We start from the raw sequence: 22,148 nt of genomic DNA on the forward strand, positions 1-22,148 counted from the left end.
TTAATGCCCTAAGATTTGAACTTCATGGTTATCAAGGAAACAAAGCATGGGGAAGAACATAGAGATTCCCACATGTGGATGGAAGTTCTACATACCTTAATTGTTCCAAAACTTGAATTAAAGACTTGAGTTTTGAAGAAGATTTCCTAAATCTTGATTCTTGAATCTTGAGATGGGTTTTCTTGAAAACCCTAGATTAGGAATGATTATTTCTTGTTTAGATTACAAGGATATATGTTAGAATTGAGTTGGAATAATTGGAATGGACTTACCTTGGTGTTCTTGATGTTGGAGGAGAGTAGGAGGTCGTTCTAGGGTTTGAGGGAATGAAAAATAATGACTTGAACTGATATAAATGAACATATAATGTTCTGGAAAATGCAGTTTACGTCCAGCACTGTGCTGGCCGTATTTCAAGTTTACGGGCCGTAAACTGCAATACGGTTCGTATTCTGCCATATGGACTGCACTGCCTCTCTTCAGTAAAATGGCCATAACTCTTTGCACAGATGTCCGTTTGACCCCCATAAGATACCGTTGGAAAGGTATTTCAATGTTCTACAACTTTTATCAAGGAAGTTTTCCCAAATTCCAAACAAGTTTTGAAATACGGGCCGTATTTAACCATATGACCTCAAAATGTCAAATTCCAGAATGTTCAGAAATTTTTGGTTTCAGTTTACGGGCACTGTTCATGGTCATAAATTACAATACGACCACTGTTCATGGGCGTAAACCACCATATCACAACTTAACGGAAAAATTTCAATTCCCACATTCTTTATCTGATGTTCTAAGTCTAGGATCGTGGTCAAAACTTTCATTAAAGGTACGGGATGTTACAGTACAGGTAGACAAGGAGGTGGTCCAGCTTAGTAGGACCTTTATCCAGCAGAGATCAGCGCACTCCATTCGATCCGGAGTTGCAGTCTATTTTTGGTAGGGCAGCCTTTTGAGATGTATATAGATGGGTATGACGGGGCCCTGTCCCATCCTTTCTACAGCTTTCATTCCAGTAGAGGTTTGTAGACAGTTGTATGTAACAGTCAGACGATGTAGCCTTGTCGGCTTATATTTTTTTGTGTACAGTATATATAGCAGCCTAGCCGGCTTGCACTGTTCTTCCGCATGTTGTGTATATATATATGCAGGTTGTACAGAGTTCTGATGTTTCCTCTTATAAGATTAGTTTGTGCCATTTATGGGCTATTGATGTTCAGCATGTTTCGGATAAGTGTTTAGGGGTGTTTGGTCGCTAGAGGTCAGACTCCCGTCACGGCCCATCGGTTTGGGTCGTGACAGCTTAGCCTTTAAGAGTAAATGCATTTTATACTTATCACGTATATCAACGTCTCACATATACCATCGTCGTTAACCCGCGTCCGGGTAATCATCATACGCCGCCCACTAGTGGTGGTCATGTCCGGCCTTCTAGGTGCGGTGGAATCGTAAGCAGCTCGCATTAGCGGTGGTCATGTCCGGCCTTCTAGGCGCGGTGGAATCGTATCATTATATACATCTCATAGGCCTATTATAACCTTATCATCATCATACATTCATCATGAGACATGCATTAGAACTCATGGATTGTCTATAACTATGTTGGGGTGATGTAAGGTCGAGAAGCCCCGATTCCATTATGGGAAAATCATAATCATCATACCTCACCTTAAAGGAACTAGCATTGTAAGGTAGGTCTAGCAATAAATCAATAACATTAAAGGGGTAGTATAAGGATCATTAGCTTCGTAAGAGTATCGTATCATAAGCTTTAGGATCTCTAGGCTTTAAACTCATTATCATCATTATCATATTCATGACGTATTTCTCATCTTTATATCATAAAAAGCTCTTTATCAACATTGACTCATAGTTCATGGAACGTAAGAAAGTCATGGAGAATAAGGATAGTCATATCATAAGAATCATGCCTTAGAAGGAAGGGACTAGTCTTACATACCTTTTCGTTTAGCTACTCTATCGCTTGAACGTTCTCCTTCAATGCTCACGTTTCTACCTTTAATAGAGTTTGTACTAACATTAGCTAATCGATAGCTTAGCATACTTGACTAAAACTAGAGAAATTTTGGCAGCATTTCCTTTGTCTATAAAACTCTCTCCATATCATATATCAACTCCCAAACGTCTATAATAACGTTCACAACATTATACACAATAATCTTTATTCACCTACATTATCCATATTTCCCAATTTCACTTCAAATCATCCATAACCATGGTCATAGTACAATATTACATTCATCCTTATATAATGTTTATCCCGTGTTCCTAATGTCATTTATAACATATTTATAATCACAATATGTCAAGAATCAGGATTTATTCTAAGCTACTACTCAAGCATACCATTATTCTCATATTCATGATCCATTTTCTATCTTCTTCTACAATCTAAATCTTTTAACCTCTCAATATTTTAAACAACATGGAATGATCATAACACTTACCTTTGATAGTGTGGGAATGAGCTTTAAGTGGAAATACTTCACTTGAGCAAAACCCTAGTTCCACTTCCAATGAGATTCCTTGCCTTAGATGAACCCTGCTGAGTTTCTTGCACTTGTTTCTCTTGGTTGATGAAGTATGTAAAACACTCTAGAAGCCTTGAGAGAGATGGAGAAGTGGAAAGAATGAGAAAATGAGAGTGGGAACACATATTTATACTTACAACTTATTCAGCCCGTCGGGCATTATACGAACCACTTATAGGGTCCGTATAAAATTGTACGGTCCGTATAAGTGTCCGTGGTTCACCATCGGAGAAAACATTTCTTCTGTTGGGTTATACGACCCCTTATACGGACCGCATAATGTTATACGGACCGTATAAGTTGGTCGTATAACTCCATTTCCCTGAAACGATCTCCGTCATTCGTTTGATCTCCAATCCTTCTTAACACTTGTTTAACACTTCATTAACAATCTAAGGGACGTTATAACCCTTCTTCTAAGACATCATTAAACCATCATTAACTTGGTACTTTGTAAATCTTTTCCGATACACAACGTATATCTCGCCCTTCTTGATGGACTTTCTTCTCTTACTTGATGGACTTTCTTCTCTTACATCGAATGCCTTTGAAATCTCAATTAGAATCATTAAATACTATCTCTTACTTATTGAATCTCCGTACACTTCGTGCCCTTTGTTAGTCTATCCACTGTGCATCAACATGAAATTTTTCCGAGGTGTAACATTACTATACCTTTAAATCAACTCAATCATATAAATAAGATGAAGAACATTCCTTATAATAGAAGGACATCACCTCACTCAACTTCTCTCAAGACCAAGTTCATCACAACTTTGAAGAGAAGCAAGAGCGTCATCTTCCATGGATTAATTTTGAGGTTTTGATGTTTGATCTTCCCTTTTAATGGTGTGGAACGTTTTGGAATGTTGAAGAACTCTAAATAACTCTCTAGAAATGTGGGGAAATAAGTGTGGAAGGTTAATGTGAAAAATGGGGTCTTTTGGGATTAAAAAAGGTTTTAAAATCATCCACCAACTTGAGCTTGGGGCTGAGATGTGGCCTAGCATACTCAGTATGCGACCGCATCTCACTCAGCATAGTGAGGATGGTGTTGAGGCAGTGTGCACCTCAAAATGGGTTAGTTTTTGGCCAGTATACGGCTCAACATATTAAGAATGTGGCCACATATTGCCTCCTTTTCCCCGATTTTGCGAAAATGCGTTCTTTTCGATTTGTTTGACCTCCAATCCTTATGGAACCTTCTTGGTACTTGTATAAAACTTCATTAACCATCGAAGGGGATATATATCTCCCTCTCAAGGTGATTCTAAGCAATGTATAGCTCAAATGATACGCAATCGTCCCAAAACATGACCCTGATTCCAATTTCTTTAACGAACTTACTTCCACCGATTCATTTGACTCCAAAAACTTAAGGTACATAGTTAAAATTATTAAATACCTTCCTTAACCTTGTAATAGCTTCATGTACATTTTAGGATTGCGTTAGTTTACTCATAATGTAAACGACACGAAATTTCCAAAGTGTAACAATATATAATTTTTCAAACTTAAGGGCCAAATATTTTACCATTTTGAGACCTCACGGGTCAAAGTTAATAAATAAGTAATAATTACGCGCATATACAAAAATACTCAGCTTTATCTCAACTCTAAACGATTTCTAAAGCTTTAATCTGCTAAATCCGAGTGAGCTCTATTGCTAACGAATTGTGGGTCTGCTGGTTGGTGTCTAATTGGACTCTTTATTGTTGCGAATTGGAACTAACTTATTCTCAAATTCAAGTGCCAAACTAATAGCCCTGTAAATTATTTTTGGCTTGTGAATCCTAACATCAGATTTAAGTCCCTCCTTTAGCCCATTTAGAAATACCCCTAAGAGATAGTGATTTGGCCAGTTTGTGACCCTATACGAACATTTTGCAAATTCTTGACGATACTCCGCATAGAACCTGTTTGCTTAATGCTACAAAGATGCTCGTCCGGATTTTGCAATTCCGCTGGACCATAATTTTTTCCTGTAATGCTTTAACAAGCTCTTTCCAATAAAATAAAGTTTGCTAACAATTTATCCAAGAGAAGAGATCAAGAGCATCGCCTTCCAGATACATCGCTGCAATGTCAACTTTGTGTTTCTCTGAAGTTTGATAGTAGCAATTTTTTTTCTGCTTTCAAAATCCATCCCCTGGGATCACCTCCTTAAAATCCGGGGAATTCTATCTTTGTGTGTGGCCTTTGGGATGTGCAAAGTTATGGACAAGTAAAAGTGAACGGAGGGAGTATTAATTTATGGGGAAATTTCATAAATATACAATTTTCTCACTTACATTGCAAAAAAATAGCCCAAAACTTACATTGCAAAGCTTTAACCGAAAAGCACTTTTATACAATATTATACACTTATATACAAAAGACAAGTACATTATGTATTTGTTTGAAGGTGTATACATATTTATACGCCTATATACATAAACACCCATATACACCCGTATACAACATTATACAATATTATAACCCATATACACCCATATACACCCATAAACACCCATATACACTCATATAACCATATACACCCATCTACACCCATATATAATATTATAACCCATATACACTCATATATCCATACACACCCATAAACAATATTATACGTTCACTACCCCTGCCCCTCCCGATTTCTCCATTGCCAACCTCAACCACCTCCAGCGAACCCCACCATCATCACCTGCACTCCACAACCACCTCGATGAGTTTTTCGATAGGTCACAGATATAGATTTCTAATCAGACCTGAGCCACTGCAGGGAGGAGGCGGCCAGATCTGAGCCACCGGAAAATCGTTGTCGTCGGAGAAAGAGAGAGGAAGCGCGGTAGAGAGAGAAGAAGAGCGGTAGAGAGAGAGAAGAGGAGGAGGGCAGGAGAGAGAGCGAGAGAGGGAAGGGTGGCAAATTCTCTCTCTCTCTCTCTTTTCCGATGATGCCGACCGCCGGAGCCGTCGTCGGGATAGCGACGAAGCGAAGAAGAGAGAGGGAGGAGGAGGATGGAGTGGATGAAGAGATAGAGAGAGAGGAGGGGAAGAGGAGGGAGTGGGCCATTTTTTGAAAGGCAATTTTGGTAGCATTGCTACCCTAATTGACATAGGGTGTAATTTACTCTTAATTTATCTGTTAATACTATAAGTATCTTTTAACAAATTTTTATAAAGTATGTATTCTCTTATCTTTTGATATTTATTAAAAACATTTATTCTAATAAAAATTATTTACTCTTACTTCTTTAATAATTATCTTTTAACATTTTTTTTATCCTCTTGTTCATTGACTTGTTGTCCTTTTTTCTTAATTAATATTTGTTTTTGCCAATTCTAAAAAAAAATCGAAACTAAGATCTATTTACCGACAAAAGACATAATTTTTATTATCATTGACGGTTAATTACATTAAATACTAATGTAATAAGAATTAATTCGAGGTCCATAGCTTGTATTTTAAGATCGAACATTTACACCGCTTATACTATGAAAATCCTATCTTTGATTTAAACTACAAGGGTGTATCTCAAATTAATTCTTATTACATGAGTATTTAATGGAAAGATAACTAGAATTTTAACGTATTTTGAAAAAAAAAAATCTAAAAAAACTCAATTATAGTGTTGTATTCCCAAATTTTGAAACAAAAAATTCAACTTCTTAAGAAATCCTACATAGATAAATTTTTTATTGGAATAAGTAAATCTAAAATAATTTTAAATCGGAAGAATAAATAAAGAAACTAAAGATGAGGAATTCTTATATAATAAAATATTATAATTAAATAAAACTAAAATGACTTGCTTGCTTAATGTGTGAGAAAGCTAATAACAATATTTGGCATATTTTATTAAGTAATTTGTGTTATTTATAATTGTAATTTATTTTTAATAAATATATTTAGTTACGACTATACCCCATAGAGAGTGTATGTGCATGATTCTCATAGTATAAGTGACGTAAATGTTTGATCTTAAAAGACAAGGGATGTATCTCAAATTAGTTCTTATTACATGAGTATTTAAAATAATTAACCCTCAATTATAATAGAAAGTTATTTACTTTTGCCGGTAGTAAATATAGATCATAGACACGATTGTTTTTAGAGTTAGCTAAGCAAGTCAATGAACAAGAGGATAAATTTTTGGTTAAAAGATAATTATCAAAAAATAAGAGAATAAATACTTTTTATAAGAATGAATATTTTTTCATAAATATCAAAAGATAAGAGGATATAAATTTTTGATAAAAAATGTTGAAAGATTCTTATAGTATCAGAACAATAAATTAATATTAGAGATATTTTAGAAAAGAAATTAATATTATAAATATTTTAGAAAGTTTAAATTTGTTACCAATAAAAAATATTTTAGAAAATGGAAACTTTTGCATAGTTATGAAATGGATACATTTGGACTTAATTTCAAAAAGTTGCACTGGACTCCAAAAGAAGATAAATGTATCCTTTAAATCATTAAATGTGACTTTCCGTAATATCTTTTTTTTTCTTCATAATTTTCATCAAATCAAATAGACCTCTTCGATAAATATATTTAATGAAGACTTAAAAATATTACTAACTGTTAGCAAACTTAAATGATAAAAAATGTTCAGTGCATTAAGGGACTATTTTAAATCTAGCATCAAACATAAGTGACTATTTTTGTCATTTTCCCAAATTCTAGTGCTCATACATTTCCAGGAAAAGCCGCCTCCTCAAAGCATTTTCTCTTTTCTCAGCAATCGCTGTTTCAGAAATCAATCAATAAAGAATGGCCCAAGTATTGAAGAGTTTTAGGGTGCCACCAAACTCAGCCAGTTTAGAAGAAGCTCGGACTCGTACCTTTGAATTCTTCAGGACATGCTGCAGATCCATTCCACATGTGATGGATGTCTATAACTTGCACGACGTCGTTACCCCATCGCAACTCCGTTCTGCCGCCGCCGCCGAACTTCGCAAAAATGCCACTGTCACTAACCCTAAGGTATCAATCGAAATATGAATCTGTATTGACTACTTTTATGCTTGCCGTCAACATAGTGTAACCTGTTCCTTTTCGGATTTGTGACCCACTGTGCTGTGCAAACCTAGGTGGGGGAATTAGGTGCAGAGGCGAATCTAGTATTTCTATAACATGGGTGTACCACTAAAAAAAGGAGAAAAAAGAAAGTATCAAGTGTGAATTATTGATCCATATTCCTCTGAGTAAATAACTAAGCATTCAATCAAGTGCATTATTTAGCCTTTTTGTAGCATGGGTGCCAACTGATAATATTACATCAAATTTAGGGAATTTCGCAAAAATGCCATATCACTAACCCTAATGTATCAGTCTTCTATATTTGTCCAACCCTATGATGGTAACTAAAGTTGATACCTTTAACATCTAGTTTGATTTGTTAGTCAAAGATTGCATCTTTTTTCATAACATTGTGCCTCTATGCGGAGTATAGGGTAAAGGGTAAGTTTTGATTATGTTTTTTTCTTTTTTGTTTAATAGCATACTGATAGAGAAATGAGCTAATGATTTGATTTTGAGAAATGGGTTCTTGTTTCTTGTTGAGTATTTAAATTTACTCACTGAACTGCGTTGAATATTTTGGATATTGGGGAAATTGAGGTTTATTGATTTTGCATGTAATTTTTTTTTTTCCATTCATTTCCAAGCTATAGGAGATTTATTATAGTGCTCTGTCCAGTTACTTGATTTCGCCGAAGTTCTCAAGAATGACGGTTGACGACTTCTATAACCTATTGTAACCTGTTCCTTTTCGGATTTGTGACCTACTATACTGTGCGAACATAGGTGGTGGAGTTAGGCGATATCCGATTCAATTAGAGAAGATTTTGTTTGTTGTGAATTGGGTGTATAGAAATGGCCCGCTACTTGATTAGTTGATTTCGAGAAAGTTATTGCTGATGACTGATGGAGAGATATATAATATGATGCTTTCATTGGGTGATTGATTTGGTTGTGATAAGGCATTGCTTTACATTTTTATACTTTATTTGATTGGAAAATACACGCCCGGCATTGCTTCTGCTCCGTAAAGAGAAAGGCAGAATAAATTTGAATATGAGGACAAAAATTTCTTAGTTTACTTCTGATTTACTGTGGCATTCTGTTGACATTTACGGTTCTTGAGAAAGCTATGACCTTTTTGAGTCTTAATGTGTTTCTTTGAGTATAGTAATCTTTTATTTATTTATTTTTGTTGATTCAAGGAGGGAAAGGGGAATAAAGGGGGATGGAAGAGGATTTAGGAATACTTGCTGGAAGATGGATTTTGTGCTTGACTTTATTCGACCTTTAAGATACTATTGAAACGGACATTCCTCTTAACTTCTTTCTTGTAGTGGTTTTGGTGTGTGCTTGCTGAGACGAGCTTCATTTCTGTTTGCAGTAGTGCGTTTAATTAAATATGAATTCCCTAAAGGACATGCTAATTTGAAGTTGAGAATCATAATAATTTTGCTAATCTGAGATAACTTTAGTTTAAAGTTAAAAGTGATTGACCCTGGCTAGAAGAAAATTTGGAAATGTACCCTTGAATTCAATTCAAGTATAGGATTTAAATCTTAATCTTTTGTTTTGAGCTGATATTATGGGCAAAATTGTATCAGTTTTTGTTTTAACTGATAGATAGATGAATTAAGTGCATTTTAGTAGCTGTGCTGACACATCAAAAATTTGAAGATTATTCATTTGGATCAAAATCATGTTTGAGTTTTTTTTGACTCTTTTTTTTGAAACTGGTAACGTTGTATTCCTCAGCATTAAGGGTATGCTGGCCACCTCCAAAAAGTGAGTAACCAAAAGAAAGGAAAAAGACTTACAGAAAACCTAGTAAATCTACAATCTGATCTGTTTCCTCTATACAAAGTTGTTTACACCAAAAAAGTAAAGATGCAATCCAATCCCATTTAACTTTCTGAATAGAATTGGATCTATCTTCAAAACATCTCCCATTTCTTTCTCTCCACACAGTCCACCATATGTAGGCTAGTATTATCCTCCTTTTCTGACTTTTGCTCCCTCCCCTTCTAATCCAGCAACTGAACAGATCTGAAGTGTGCTCTGGCATGATCCATCTTGTATTAGAATGTTTGAGAAAGATTTCCCAAAGATGGGCAGTGAACTCACAATGAAGAAACAAATGTTTGTTAGTTTCCCCTGTTTTGTTGCAGAGAAAACATCTGGGCACTAACTGCATCCCTTTCTTTTGTAAAACTTCTTGAGTAAGACAGACTCTCTTTACCACTAACCATGTGAAACATTTCACCTTGGTAGGTACCAAGGTTTTCCAGATGGAATTCCATTGATATTGTGGCCTTCCAGGTCCACCTTGCATCTCTATCTTGTATGCACTGTTGACTGTGAAACAACCATCCTTGCTATGCTTCTATATAATCTTATCAGGTTCTGTTGTGATACCGCTGGAGCCTCCTAGTTTTCCAAGTAATGATGCCGCCCTCTCCACTTCCCAGTCATTTAGCAGCCTTCTAAAAGAAAGGTCCCACCCTTGAGGTGTCCAACAGTCACACACTCTTGCTTCGGGATTATTACAAATAATGAACAGATCTGGGAATGATTCCATTAGAGGAGTGTCAATCCATCCTTCTTTCTAGAATTTAATCTTGACCCCATTACCCACCTTAACTTTCAGATTTGCTTCCATCAATGGCCACAAAGCCCTGATAGTTCCCCACACTCCAACCCCAAAGGGTTCAGTGACTGTTTCTGTACACCAAGGACTAAGTTCACCAAATTTAGCCATGATCACTTCCTTCCATAGGGCATTTCCCTCTCCATTATATCTCTATAGCCACTTCATCATAAGACTATTGTTTTTGTAGTCTTAGATTTCTGATTCCCAATCCACCCCTTGCTTTGTTAAGTATTACTTTATCCCATTCCACCAAATTGTAACCCTTTCCTTCTTTGCAACCTTGCCATAGAAATTTTCTCCTTAGCTTGTCTAATTTTTTCACTACTGATGAAGGAATAGCAAATAAAGACATCACATATGTAGGGAGAGAATCTAGCACAGAGTTAATCAAGGTTAATCTTCCTCCAAGTGACAAATATCGTGCTTTCCACCTTGCAAGCTTCTTCTCAGTTTTCTCCACTATACCATCCTAGATCTCCAGTGCCTTATGCTTATTACCCAGTGGCATACCTAGATAAGTTGTAGGCAAATTCTCCACTCTGCACCTTAATATGCTTGCCAGATCTTGAATATGAGGGACTTCTTTGATAGGGAATAAACTGCTTTTCCCCTAATTGACCCTCAAACCTGCTACAACTTCAAAAACTATCAACATCAATCTGATATAGCAGATCTGTTCAGCCTTTGGTTCACAAAAAATAACAGTGTCATCAGCATACAATAAGTGACAGTTCTCCATTTCCTCCCCAGCTCTACCACCAATTTGAAATCCCCCAATCCATCTATTATGTATTGCAATTCTCATCATGCTGTCAAAATCCTTCCATTGCCAGAATGAAAAGGAAAGGAGATAGAGGGTCACCCTGTCTTAAACCCATCTCAGATGGAAAAAACCCCACGGGTTCTCCATTTACAAGAACAGAAAACCTGACAGTTTTAATACAAAACTCAATCCAGTTCAGCCATTTGTTACCAAACCCCATCTGCCTGAGAGTGTTTAATAAGAATTTCCAATTTACATGGTCATAGGCATTCTGAATATCAAGTTTGCAACATAACACCAGGTTCCACTCCCTTCATTCTTGAATCAATACATTCACTAGCTATGAGTGCAGCATCCATAATTTGTCTCCCTTTTATAAAAGCCATCTGATGTTTGTTGATCAACTTACTCACCACTTTCTTCAACCTTTCTGCTAGTAGCTTTGCAATAATTTTGTAGACTCCATAAGTTATCTTGCAGGAACTACACAAATTCAAAAAATGCTCCCAGACACAGATCCCGAGGTAAGCGGTAATAGACCTGGATCTGATTCTCTCTCCTCAAACCACCACCGCAGTCCTCACTCCAACATGACTCCAGCTTCCTCTCTCCTCCATAACCTCCACCGACTTCTTCCCCTTTATCCTTTTTCGTTTTCTCTCCTCCAAATCTTTTCAGATCTTCTTCTCAGCATCGGCGACCCTCTGTCAGTGCCAGAAACATAACCGGTGACTCAAACAGTGCCGGAAATACGTCGGCGACTCTGTCAGTGACGCTGACGACCTCTGTCAGTGACGCCGGCGACCTCTGTCAGTGCCAGAAACATCGCCGGCGACCTGAGTCAGTGTCGGAAACATCATCGGTGACCTCTGATAGTGCCGGCGAGCACCTCAATCAGCATAAAACTCCTTCAGTTGTCTCTTCAGTCTCTTTAGTGACTTTCCAGTAGATACATGCAGGGCTCTAACCTTTTTTTCATCAGTGGGGATAAATCCTTTGAACTCAGGAATACGGGGGACAAATATTATAACTGGTTTTCGTTAGTAGAAAGGGGCAAGAGATACATAAGCAAGATCAACATGGATATTCAGAACCTGAGATGGGTGTGCGAAGCGCTTATTCAAGCATCAAAAGATACTGGTCGATTATACAGAAGGTGGGGAAGGAAGCAACAACACAATCTTTTCAGAGTCTACCAAAACTTCAATGTTTATGGTAGATTTGTTCGCATAGAGGTTTGGCATGGCCATCTAAAACAGCAGTGATAATCCATGAGATCAGCCTCAACAGTGGATGGTCAGATATTGCGAAGAAAATTCTTCGATTTCTGGGAGAATTCAGCAAAGCAGAGCCACTGCTTCCTCCTCCCCCATTGACAAAATCTTATCGTGCAGCTACTAGCATTGAGAGATGGCAAGAAATAAGTCATGGAACGGACAAAGGAGAATTGAATGAAAAGCATCCTCTGCACAGAAGCTTGGTTGGCACCTTCAATGATCCATTTCATCACAGCCCCAATCCCGAAACTATTCAGAAATGGTTCATTAGTAGATGGAGAGTTACTGCTGGCATCAAAGTCATACCTTTAGACCACAATCGGTTCCTTTTTGAGCTTCCTTCCAGGCAAGAGGCAATAAGGGTAAAGGCAGGGAATTGGTTCTGGAACGGAAGACATCTTTCTTTATCTTGGTGGTCGCATGACATTTTCTCATTGCAATCTGGTAATCGCTCGAAAAACATCTGGCTAAAAGTTTTTGGAATCCCCCTAAATACTTGGTCAATGGACACTTTTGAACATATAGGGGCTCGTTGTGGGGGGTTTTATCGGTGTTGATGAAGATACGAAGAACAGAACCCACCTGATCTGGGCTCGTATCTGCGTCAAAAAATCAGTCATGAAGTTTCCGGCTAGTTTGAATTTTGAATTTGATGATAGGATCTTCGAATTGCCAATAATTAAGGAAATCTGGTCTTTTTCTTTACCTGCTTGTCCTTCAACTGGTTTGCCTGAGGTTGGTATTAAGGTGGGGTCAAATTCTTTCTCAGTTCCACGTGCTAATACCATTAATGATTCACGTGACACACATGTGGAAGAACCTGTGGAGAACAGAAGGAATTCGAAGGATTTAAACACAAATGGGCCGGCCTTATTCTCTTCTAATAGTCAAGTAATAAGAAACACTACAAAGGGAGAACTTCATTAGCTTTGAACAGCGGTTACTACACTAAAGGCCCACTTACAAGCAAACACTTCAAGCAACACAAAAAGAAGCAAGTGTGGAGATCATCTGTATCAAAGCTGGACCCATGCTGCTTCAGAGATTCATCTTCCTTGAATGCTTCATTCTCTTTTGATCTTTTTGAACTAGAAATTCAAGCTTCCAGTCTCAGGGATTTAGAACTCATGGAGGGGACACTCTCCGAGCCTGAAGCAGACCATGCAGGACACTCAATGGACCCTCATATACTCAAACCGATATTCTCAGTATTGTCAGTTCCAGATGAATCTGACTCTGGTATCTCATCTCAGTCCTTCAACAATTTTCTTCCTTTGCCTTGGCATGATCCTCAAATTCAAACTGTTGATATCCCTGATGTGGTGGAAACCTCAAAATGGGCGAAGTTGACAATGATGAAGGCTTGCAAAGTGTTGGGGGTAAATGTTGCTGGGTTTGAACATGAACTTCTGGGAATTATTCTGAGAATGGAGGAAAAAAGGAAAGCGCAAATTCTTGAGCAAAAAAATAAAACAGGGGGATTAAAGAAAGGGAAAAGCAAAGCAGTTACTGAACTTAAAAGATTGGATTGGGGTCTCCATGACGGGAGTAGGAAGAAAGAAAGGGGCAGGTCTCACAAGGCTCATTCCAGATGAGAGTTAAAACACTCAGTTGGAATGTGCAGGGTCTTAACAATAAAGATAAAAGAAGCACTTTGAAATCTCTTATTCACAAGTGGGTAGTTGATATTATTTGCCTGCAGGAAACCAAAATAGGGACATGGAATCCATCTCTAATCAGGCAAATTTGGGGAAACAGATGGATCTCTTGGGCAGAAGTCAAAGCAATTGGTACCAAAGGAGGGATATTAATAAAGTGGGACAAAAGAGCTTGGAAATATGTTGATTTTGAAGTAGGAGCCTTTTCTTTATCATGTAGATTTGAAAGTCTTGCTGAGGACTTCAAATGGGTTTTTACTAGTGTTTATGGCCCTCATACCAATCCAGAAAAGGAGGATCTTTGACTTGAGTTAGCATCTATCAGGGGATTGTGGTCTGACCTATGGGTCATAGGAGGGGATTTCAATGTGTGCAGATTTGTGGGGGGAAGATTGAACTGTGTTAGAAGATCAAGGGCGATGCTGGGCTTCTCCAACACTATTCTGGACCTGGATTTGATTGACCCTCCACTTCAGGGAGCACAATTTACCTGGTCAAGAGGGGAGGAGTCTCTCCAAGCCTCTAGAATTGACAGGTTCCTTATCTCGACAGAATGGAGTGAGATGTTCAATGCTATCAAACAGTACCCTTTGCTTAGAGTTTTTTCTGATCATAAACCAATTATCCTGGAAAGTGGGGATTGGGAAGCCACACCTTCTTATTTCAAATTTGAAAACATGTGGCTTCAAGCTGAGGGTTTCATGGACATGATAGAAGGATGGTGGATTTCTTACACTGTATTAGGCACTCCAGACTTTGTGCTAATGCAGAAACTAAGGAATCTCAAGAAAGACATTACTAAATGGAATAGGGAGGTCTGGAGGAATTGAGACTCAAAGGAACAAGGCACTCAAAGAACTTGGGAAGCTGGACCAGTTAGCTGAGCTCAGAACTCTCTCTACAGAAGAGAAAGGTCAGACATTGAATCTTAAGCTTGAACTTCAGCAAATAGCAACCGCTGAAGAGATCTCATGGAGACAAAAATCAAGATGTTTATGGTTGAAAGTGGGGGATAAGAATACAAAGTTTTTCCAAAGAATGACCAACTCTCATAGAAAGGGTAATACCATTGACAGACTCAAAATAGGGAATGAAGTAATTGAAGATAAAGGAAGGATCAAGGATGGTATTCTGGAGTACTATCAACAAATTTACAAAGAGACTGAATCTTGGAGACCCTCAGCTGTCTTTGAAGGTCTGTCAAGTCTCAACACAGTTGATAAAGAGGACCTTGAACTTCCTTTCACCGAATTGGAGATCTCAGAAGCTCTCATGATTTGTGCCCCTGACAAAGCTCCAGGCCCAGATGGTTTCACTATGGCCTTCTTTCAGAAATCATGGAACTTCATCAAAGCAGACCTGCTAGCAGCTTTTAATTTCTTTCATCAGAACTGCCAAATGGTGAGATCATGCAATGCCTCTTTCATTGCTCTTATCCCAAAGAAGAAAGGGGCCGCAGAGCTTAGAGATTATAGGCCTATAAGTCTTATAGGCAGTGTCTACAAATTGCTGGCCAAAATTCTAGCTAAGAGGCTGGGAAAAGTGGTGGATTCCTTAGTTTCTGGACAACAGAGTGCTTTTCTGAAGAATAGGCAGATCACTGATGCATCCATCATTGCCAATGAAGTGCTGGACTGGAAAATTAAAAGTGGAGAGACTGGGATCCTATGCAAATTGGATATTGAGAAAGCTTTTGATCAGCTTAACTGGGCTTATTTAGTCAACATTTTGAAGCAAATGGGTTTTGAGGAAAGGTGGATTTATTTCTGTATTTCGACAGTGAAGTTTTCAATTCTGGTGAACAGAAGTCCAGTGGGGTTTTTCTCTTCTCAAAAGGGACTCAGGCAGGGGGATCCATTGTCCCCTTTCCTCTTTATCATTGCGATGGAAGGATTATCTCAGCTGTTAGCAAAGGCCAAAGAACTTCAGTGGATTCAAGGATTCCAAGTGGGCAGAAATCCTTCCACCTCAGTCTCAGTCTCTCATCTACTATATGCAGATGACATCCTTATATTTTGTGGAGCTGATTGTTAGCAGGTCTCTAATCTCAACACCACCCTCATGATCTTTGAGGCCATCTCTGGACTTCATATCAATATGCTTAAGAGCACTATATATCCAGTGAATGAAGTGGCCAACCTAGAAGCTCTTGCTGATATTCTTAGCTGCAAAACAGGCTCCTTTCCCACCACCTATTTGGGACTTCCTTTGGGTGCTAAATTCAAATCATCTGGGATATGGAGTGGGGTCATTGAAAGAATGGAGAAAAGACTAGCCACTTGGCAGATGCAATACCTCTCATTGGGTGGTAGGCTCACCCTCATCAACAGTGTCCTAGACAGCATTCCCACTTACTGTATGTCACTCTTCCCTATGCCAAGCTCAGTTCTAAAGCAAATTGACAGGCTCAGAAGGAAATTCCTATGGGAAGGTAACAGTGTTACTCACAAATTCTCTTTGGTCAAATGGCAATCAGTTATTCAACCCAAAGGCCAAGGGGGGCTGGGAATCAGAAATCTTAAGCTTCATAACAATAGCCTACTCATGAAGTGGCTTTGGAGATATGGTCAAAATGAGGAAGGGTACTGGAAGGAAATCATCAAAGCTAAATATGGTATTCAAGACCACTGGACTGCAAAGAGAAGCAATGAACCACATGGTGTTGGAGTATGGAAACACATCAGTAGTCTCCAAGAGGAATTCTTCCAGGCTGTCTCATTCAAGGCTGGAAATGGGCTCAAGATCAGATTTTGGCAGGACAAGTGGCTTGGGGACACTTTAGTAAAAGACTCATTTCCTTCACTATTTCTGATAGCTTCTAACAAAGAAGCAACATTAGCTCAATATAGAGATAACAACTGTTGAACACCAATTTTAAGGAGAAACTTACAGGATTGGGAAGTTGATGATTTTCTTTCTCTATTAGAAAGAAGCAACATTAGCTCAATATAGAGATAACAACTGTTGAACACCAATTTTAAGGAGAAACTTACAGGATTGGGAAGTTGATGATTTTCTTTCTCTATTAGAAAGATTGGGACAAAGTACTTTGGTGGCAGAATCTCAGGACAGAATTCTCTGGGGCAATTTTAAGGAAAAGATTTTCACTGTGAAGGAATGTTACAACAACTGGAGTTCTCAAAATAGCCTTTTAGAGGTTTGGCCTTGGAAGCTTGTATGGAGAACCAGACAGCCTCTCAGAGTTACTTGCTTCACTTGGACTGCATTGAAGGAAGCATGCCTAACACAAGACAATCTTAGGAGGAGAGGTGTAATCGTCATTAACATGTGTGCCATGTGCAAGTAGACCAATGAAAGTGTCAACCATCTATTTTTGCACTGCCCTGCAGCAGCTAGCCTCTGGTATTTCTTCTACTCTATGCTTGGTCTCCAATGGGTAATGCCCTTCAACATCAAAGATGCCTATGCTAGCTGGATACTCTGGACAGTTGACAAATCCATTATAAGAATCTGGAGAATGATCCCAGCAGTAATTTTTTGGACCCTATGGAAGGAGAGAAACAGTAGATGCTTTGAAGGAATCTCAACTCCTATTTGCTCTCTAAAGTCTAGGTGTTTAGTTAGTCTTTTTAGTTGGCATCTTTTTGCCCCTGTAAACAGTGTGTATAACTTTCTAGATTTTGTTAGCTCCCTTTCTCTAGTTCAGTAGAGATGGGATATCTTTAGATTGTTCTACAGGTCTTTGCTAGGTTTTTGCTAAGTCTGCTTCATGTTTTTGTTTGAAGCAGCTTTTTGCCCATCTGTAACCTTGCATCTTCTTGATGCTTTACTAATGAAATTTTATTACTTTACCAAAAAAAAAAAAAATAATTTTGTAGACTCCACCTACCAAACTTATTGGCCTGTAGTCCTTCGGATCAGCAGCACCTATTTTCTTAGGGATCAAAGCTATGAAGGTAGCATTAAAGCTTTTTTCAAAAGTCTTGTTAGAGTGGAAGAACTGGACAGTGCTTATGATATCTTCCTTCAACATTTCCCAGAAAGAAAGAAAAAACAACACAGGAAAACCATCTGGTCCAGGAGCCTTCTCCATAGCACATAAATTGATACACTCCAGAATTTTCTCCTCCTCAAATTGTCTTTGTAACCATATCTGTTCTTCACTAGAGATCACTGAAGTTTCATGAAGCTACAAATCTGGTCTCCAAGATTCAGTCTCCTTATATAATTCTTGATAAAAATTCTGAGCAGCCTCCTTAATCTCCTCAGGGTCAGTGACATTAACCCATCCACGACTAGATGATCCATGGAATTAAATCTTTTGTGAGCTGTAGCAATTCTGTGGAAAAATTTGGTGTTCTTATCACCATATTTCAACCATTGAATCCTGGATCTTTGCTTCCATGCTATCTCTTCATTTTTTGCCACTTCCTCAAATTCCATAGCCAAATGTGCCTTTTGAAGTAATTCATCATCAGTGAGAATTCTCTGATCTTGAATACTTTCCCAGCTAGAGATCTGGCTGAGAATGTCCTCCTTCCTTTGCTTCCAATTTCCTCTATTGTTCTTGCTCCACTCCTTCAGCTTTGCCTTTAGTAGTTTCATCTTCTCAGCTAAAACATGTCCAGGTCTACCCATAACAATGAAAGAACTCCGCCATTCATTCACCTTGTCTTTGAAGCCTTCGACTTCCAACCACCAAGCCTCAACTACTACCTTAGGTTTTGGTGAAATAAATTCATTTAGCTGGTTGATGACATCTGAATTGGTTCTGTTTGTAGGATTACATAAACTTATGAAAGTAATAGTATTGTTGAATAGCATGAGATCAGCAGCTACTTATGAAGGAACAAGTGCATGTATGGGCTTCGACTGATGTAAGAACTGAAAAACCGTGGTTAGGGGACTGCTTTTAAGGTTTGGGAACTGTAAACTTTGCTGCCTTCTATAGATATGCAGCCAATGGTAAAAGTAAAAGTAAATATGCTTAGGCTATTCTTTTGTTAGATTAAGGCATTGTCACTACGCCAACAGAGAACTTCCGGCTACTCTTTATGAATCCTCGTGATGCCTTACTAAATGTTATCCTCTACGATTATTAATTACCTTTCAGTGCTTGGTTCATTCTTGCTTTATGATTGTATTGTATCTCTTGATTTTAGGATTTTATCATTTTCTCTTTGGGAAATGGACTCGAGCAAAATTGCTGGCAATGTTATATAATGATCACTCGCAACCTTGGATAAATAATCTATTCTTCCCACGGGACGAGAAAGTCAAATATTAAGGTGGCATTTGCTTCAAAAAATTTAAAGAAGAGTTTGCAAAATTTTTTACAATGTTTTGCAAAAACTGTTTTTCCAACCAAACAATCTGTCATGGATTTATTTACAAGGTTATCTTTTTTCCGGGTTAGAAGTGTTTTTCACTTTTTCTTTGAAAATTAAGAGGCATTTGGACAAAAGATGTTCTCTAAACAATTGAAGAAATTGTTTGGTGAAAGTCCTAAAAAATTATTTTCCAAAAAAATTTGAAGTTTCAACTTTTTTGTTTGAAGAGTCTACATTGCACTCACGACAACTATCTAAATACACTTCTCTTTTACGCGAACAATTGTTTTGTCCAAAACACTTTTTTAAACAAATTATCCAAATGGCTTAACATGTTGACATGCAAGAAGGAAGGAGGGTGAATGATTTCAGGCGCTGTGGAGGTGAAAGATTTCAGGCCCATTAGTCTGTTGGGAAATATATGTAAGACTATTGCAAAGCTGTTGGCTGAAAGACTTAATTTGGTAGTTGATAAAGTAGTATCAGTCAGCCATCTATTCCTAAACTGCAGGGTCACAGACATGTTTTGGAAGATCTTCATTAGCCTTAGAGGCATTGTTTGGACAATGAAGAAGATTATTGAAGTCTTGTTTTGCTGGGAAGAAGCAGGAGCAGGATTGATATACAGAGATAGATGGAGGAGTGTCCCAGCCTGTATTTGGTGGACAATCTGGAAAGAGAGGAATTCCAGATGTTTTGATGATATTAGCAATTCAGTTCAGAAGATTAAGTTGGATTGCTTTAGATTCTTTTGCTTTTGGTCCAATCAGAGATATATAGGAGATATTGCTTCAATGATAGACACCCTTGTTTTTTGTTAGGTTTCTGACTAAGTTACTCGGACCTGCCTAAAATGTTGTCGGGTGCGTGTCGGATCCTTCAAAAGTAGTGTATTTTTGGAGGATCCGACACGGGTGCGGCAACACTTTTGAAGAGTCCGAGTAACTTAGGTTTCTGAAGCAGTTTTTCTTCTTTCACTTGTAAATATGGTTTCAGCACAACCGCAGGTGCTGTTTATATAAATATAAACAATATGTTACCTTCTCAGAAAAAAAAAAAGGTAGTATCAGACAGTCAGAATACGTTTATTAAGGGTAGAAAGATAATTGATGTGCCATGGTAGCTAATGGAAGTTTTAACAATCTGTTAAGAATGAAAGGAAGGGGTGTTGCTTGCAAATTGGATCTTGAAAAGGCTTATGATCATGTTAATTGGTCATGTTTGTTAAACATTCTAAAGCAAATGAATTTTGGTGATAAATGGATCAATTACTGTATTTCCACTGTCAAGTTCTCTGTCTTAGTTAATGGTGACCCTCAGAGTTATTTCAAATGTCATATAGGGATGAGACAAGGGGATCCATTATATTACCTGTTTACGTTGGTATGGAGGTTCTCAGTAGGATGTTAATGAAAGCATAAAATATGGGGTGGATTAAAGGCATGAATTATAGCAGGAATGATGAGGATTCAGTTAAAGTATCTCGTACTTATATTCGGATGACACCCTTCTTTTTGGCGAGGCAGAGAAAGAGCAAATACTCTGTCGTAAAGGAGTTCCGTTGATATTTGAAGCAGAGTTGAAGGATAAATTTGGCTAAGAGCAGTATTTTTAGTATAGATGCTGATGATAATAATGAGGAGTTGGCTAAGAGCCCGTTTGGATTGGCTTATAAGTTGCTTATAAGCTGTTTTCAGCTTTTTTGAGTGTTTGGCTGGCCAGCTTAAAGTCATTTTGTGCTTAAAATAAACTCAAAAAAATAATTGGGCCCATTTGACTTAGCTTATCTAAAGCAGCTTATAAGCTGTTTTCAGCTTATAAGCCAAAAAAAATAAGTTAGACTACCCCAACTTATTTTCATAAGCCCATCCAAACAGGCTCTAACATTCTAGGGTGTAAGGTGGAGAAATTTCCTACAGTATATCTAGGACTTCCTTTGGGTGCAAAGAGAAATGGTCAGAAAATTTGGCAAGGAGTTCTGGACAGGTGTGCTAATAAGCTTATTCCATGGAAGAAACAATACCTATCTATGGGGGGCAAACTCACACTAACAAATAGTGTGTTAGATGGAATGCCAACCTATCTGATGTCTCTATTCTCTATGGCTGTAGCAATTGAGAAGAAAATAAACTCTATAAGAATTAAGAAATTGGTTTCTCTGGGAAGGTAATGCTGAGTAGAAGAAAGATGCATTTAATCAAATGGCAAGTGGTGCTGAATGACAAAAAAGGTGGAGGCATAGGAGTGAGAAATCTGAAAATGCACAATAAGAGAAGAAACAACAACAACTACAACAACATACCCAGTGGGGTCTGGGGAGGGTAGAGTGTACGCAGACCTTACCCTTACCTTGTTAGGTAGGGAGGCTGTTTCCAAAAGATACCAATTAACGAAAGTAAAGAAGCAATGGGAAAATACTATAGCTAAGCATTTTAAAGAAAAGGAACAATAACTGCAAACTAATACGATAAATGTAGTACAAGCGACAACAAATGGTTGAAATACAAAAACAACAGAGCAGAGATTAATGGACATGAAACTATAAGAATAATACTACGACTACTAGTATGAAACCATAACCACCTATCTAATGGTTATGGAGATACATGTTGGAAGAAGATGAAGTTTGGAAGAGATTGATCAATGCTACTTGTAGCAATAAGGATAGGTGGATACCCTCTTCTTTTGCTGAGGGAGGCATATGGAAGTGCATTAGCAAACTCGGGGAATAATTTCTAATATATACTAAATTAGAAGTTGGAAATGGACAAAAAATGAAATTCTGGACAGATCTATGGATAGGGGAGGAATGTTTGAAATCTAAATTCTCTAATCTGTTGAATTACTCTATTAACAAAGCTGGAAATATAGCTGACCTTTTCCTGCAAAGGTGGCTCAGTTGGTGAGCACGGGACTTCCATAGTGGAGATCTCAGGTTCGAAACC

General features: G+C 37.9%; 1 protein-coding gene across 1 annotated transcript in view; it reads left to right on the top strand.

Moving 5' to 3' along the window:
- Positions 1-7,218: 7,218 nt before the first annotated feature.
- The window catches only part of LOC132626417 (NADH dehydrogenase [ubiquinone] 1 alpha subcomplex subunit 6-like), a 31,065-nt gene continuing 16,135 nt past the window's right edge, over positions 7,219-22,148 (top strand). The window contains exon 1 of the mRNA XM_060341281.1: positions 7,219-7,528. Within this exon, the coding sequence (XP_060197264.1) occupies positions 7,316-7,528 (213 nt within the window). The 5' untranslated portion in view covers positions 7,219-7,315. The remainder of the gene's footprint in view (positions 7,529-22,148) is intronic.

Source organism: Lycium barbarum, chromosome 2, assembly GCF_019175385.1.
Source record: "Lycium barbarum isolate Lr01 chromosome 2, ASM1917538v2, whole genome shotgun sequence".
NCBI classification, from domain to species: Eukaryota; Viridiplantae; Streptophyta; class Magnoliopsida; order Solanales; family Solanaceae; genus Lycium; species Lycium barbarum.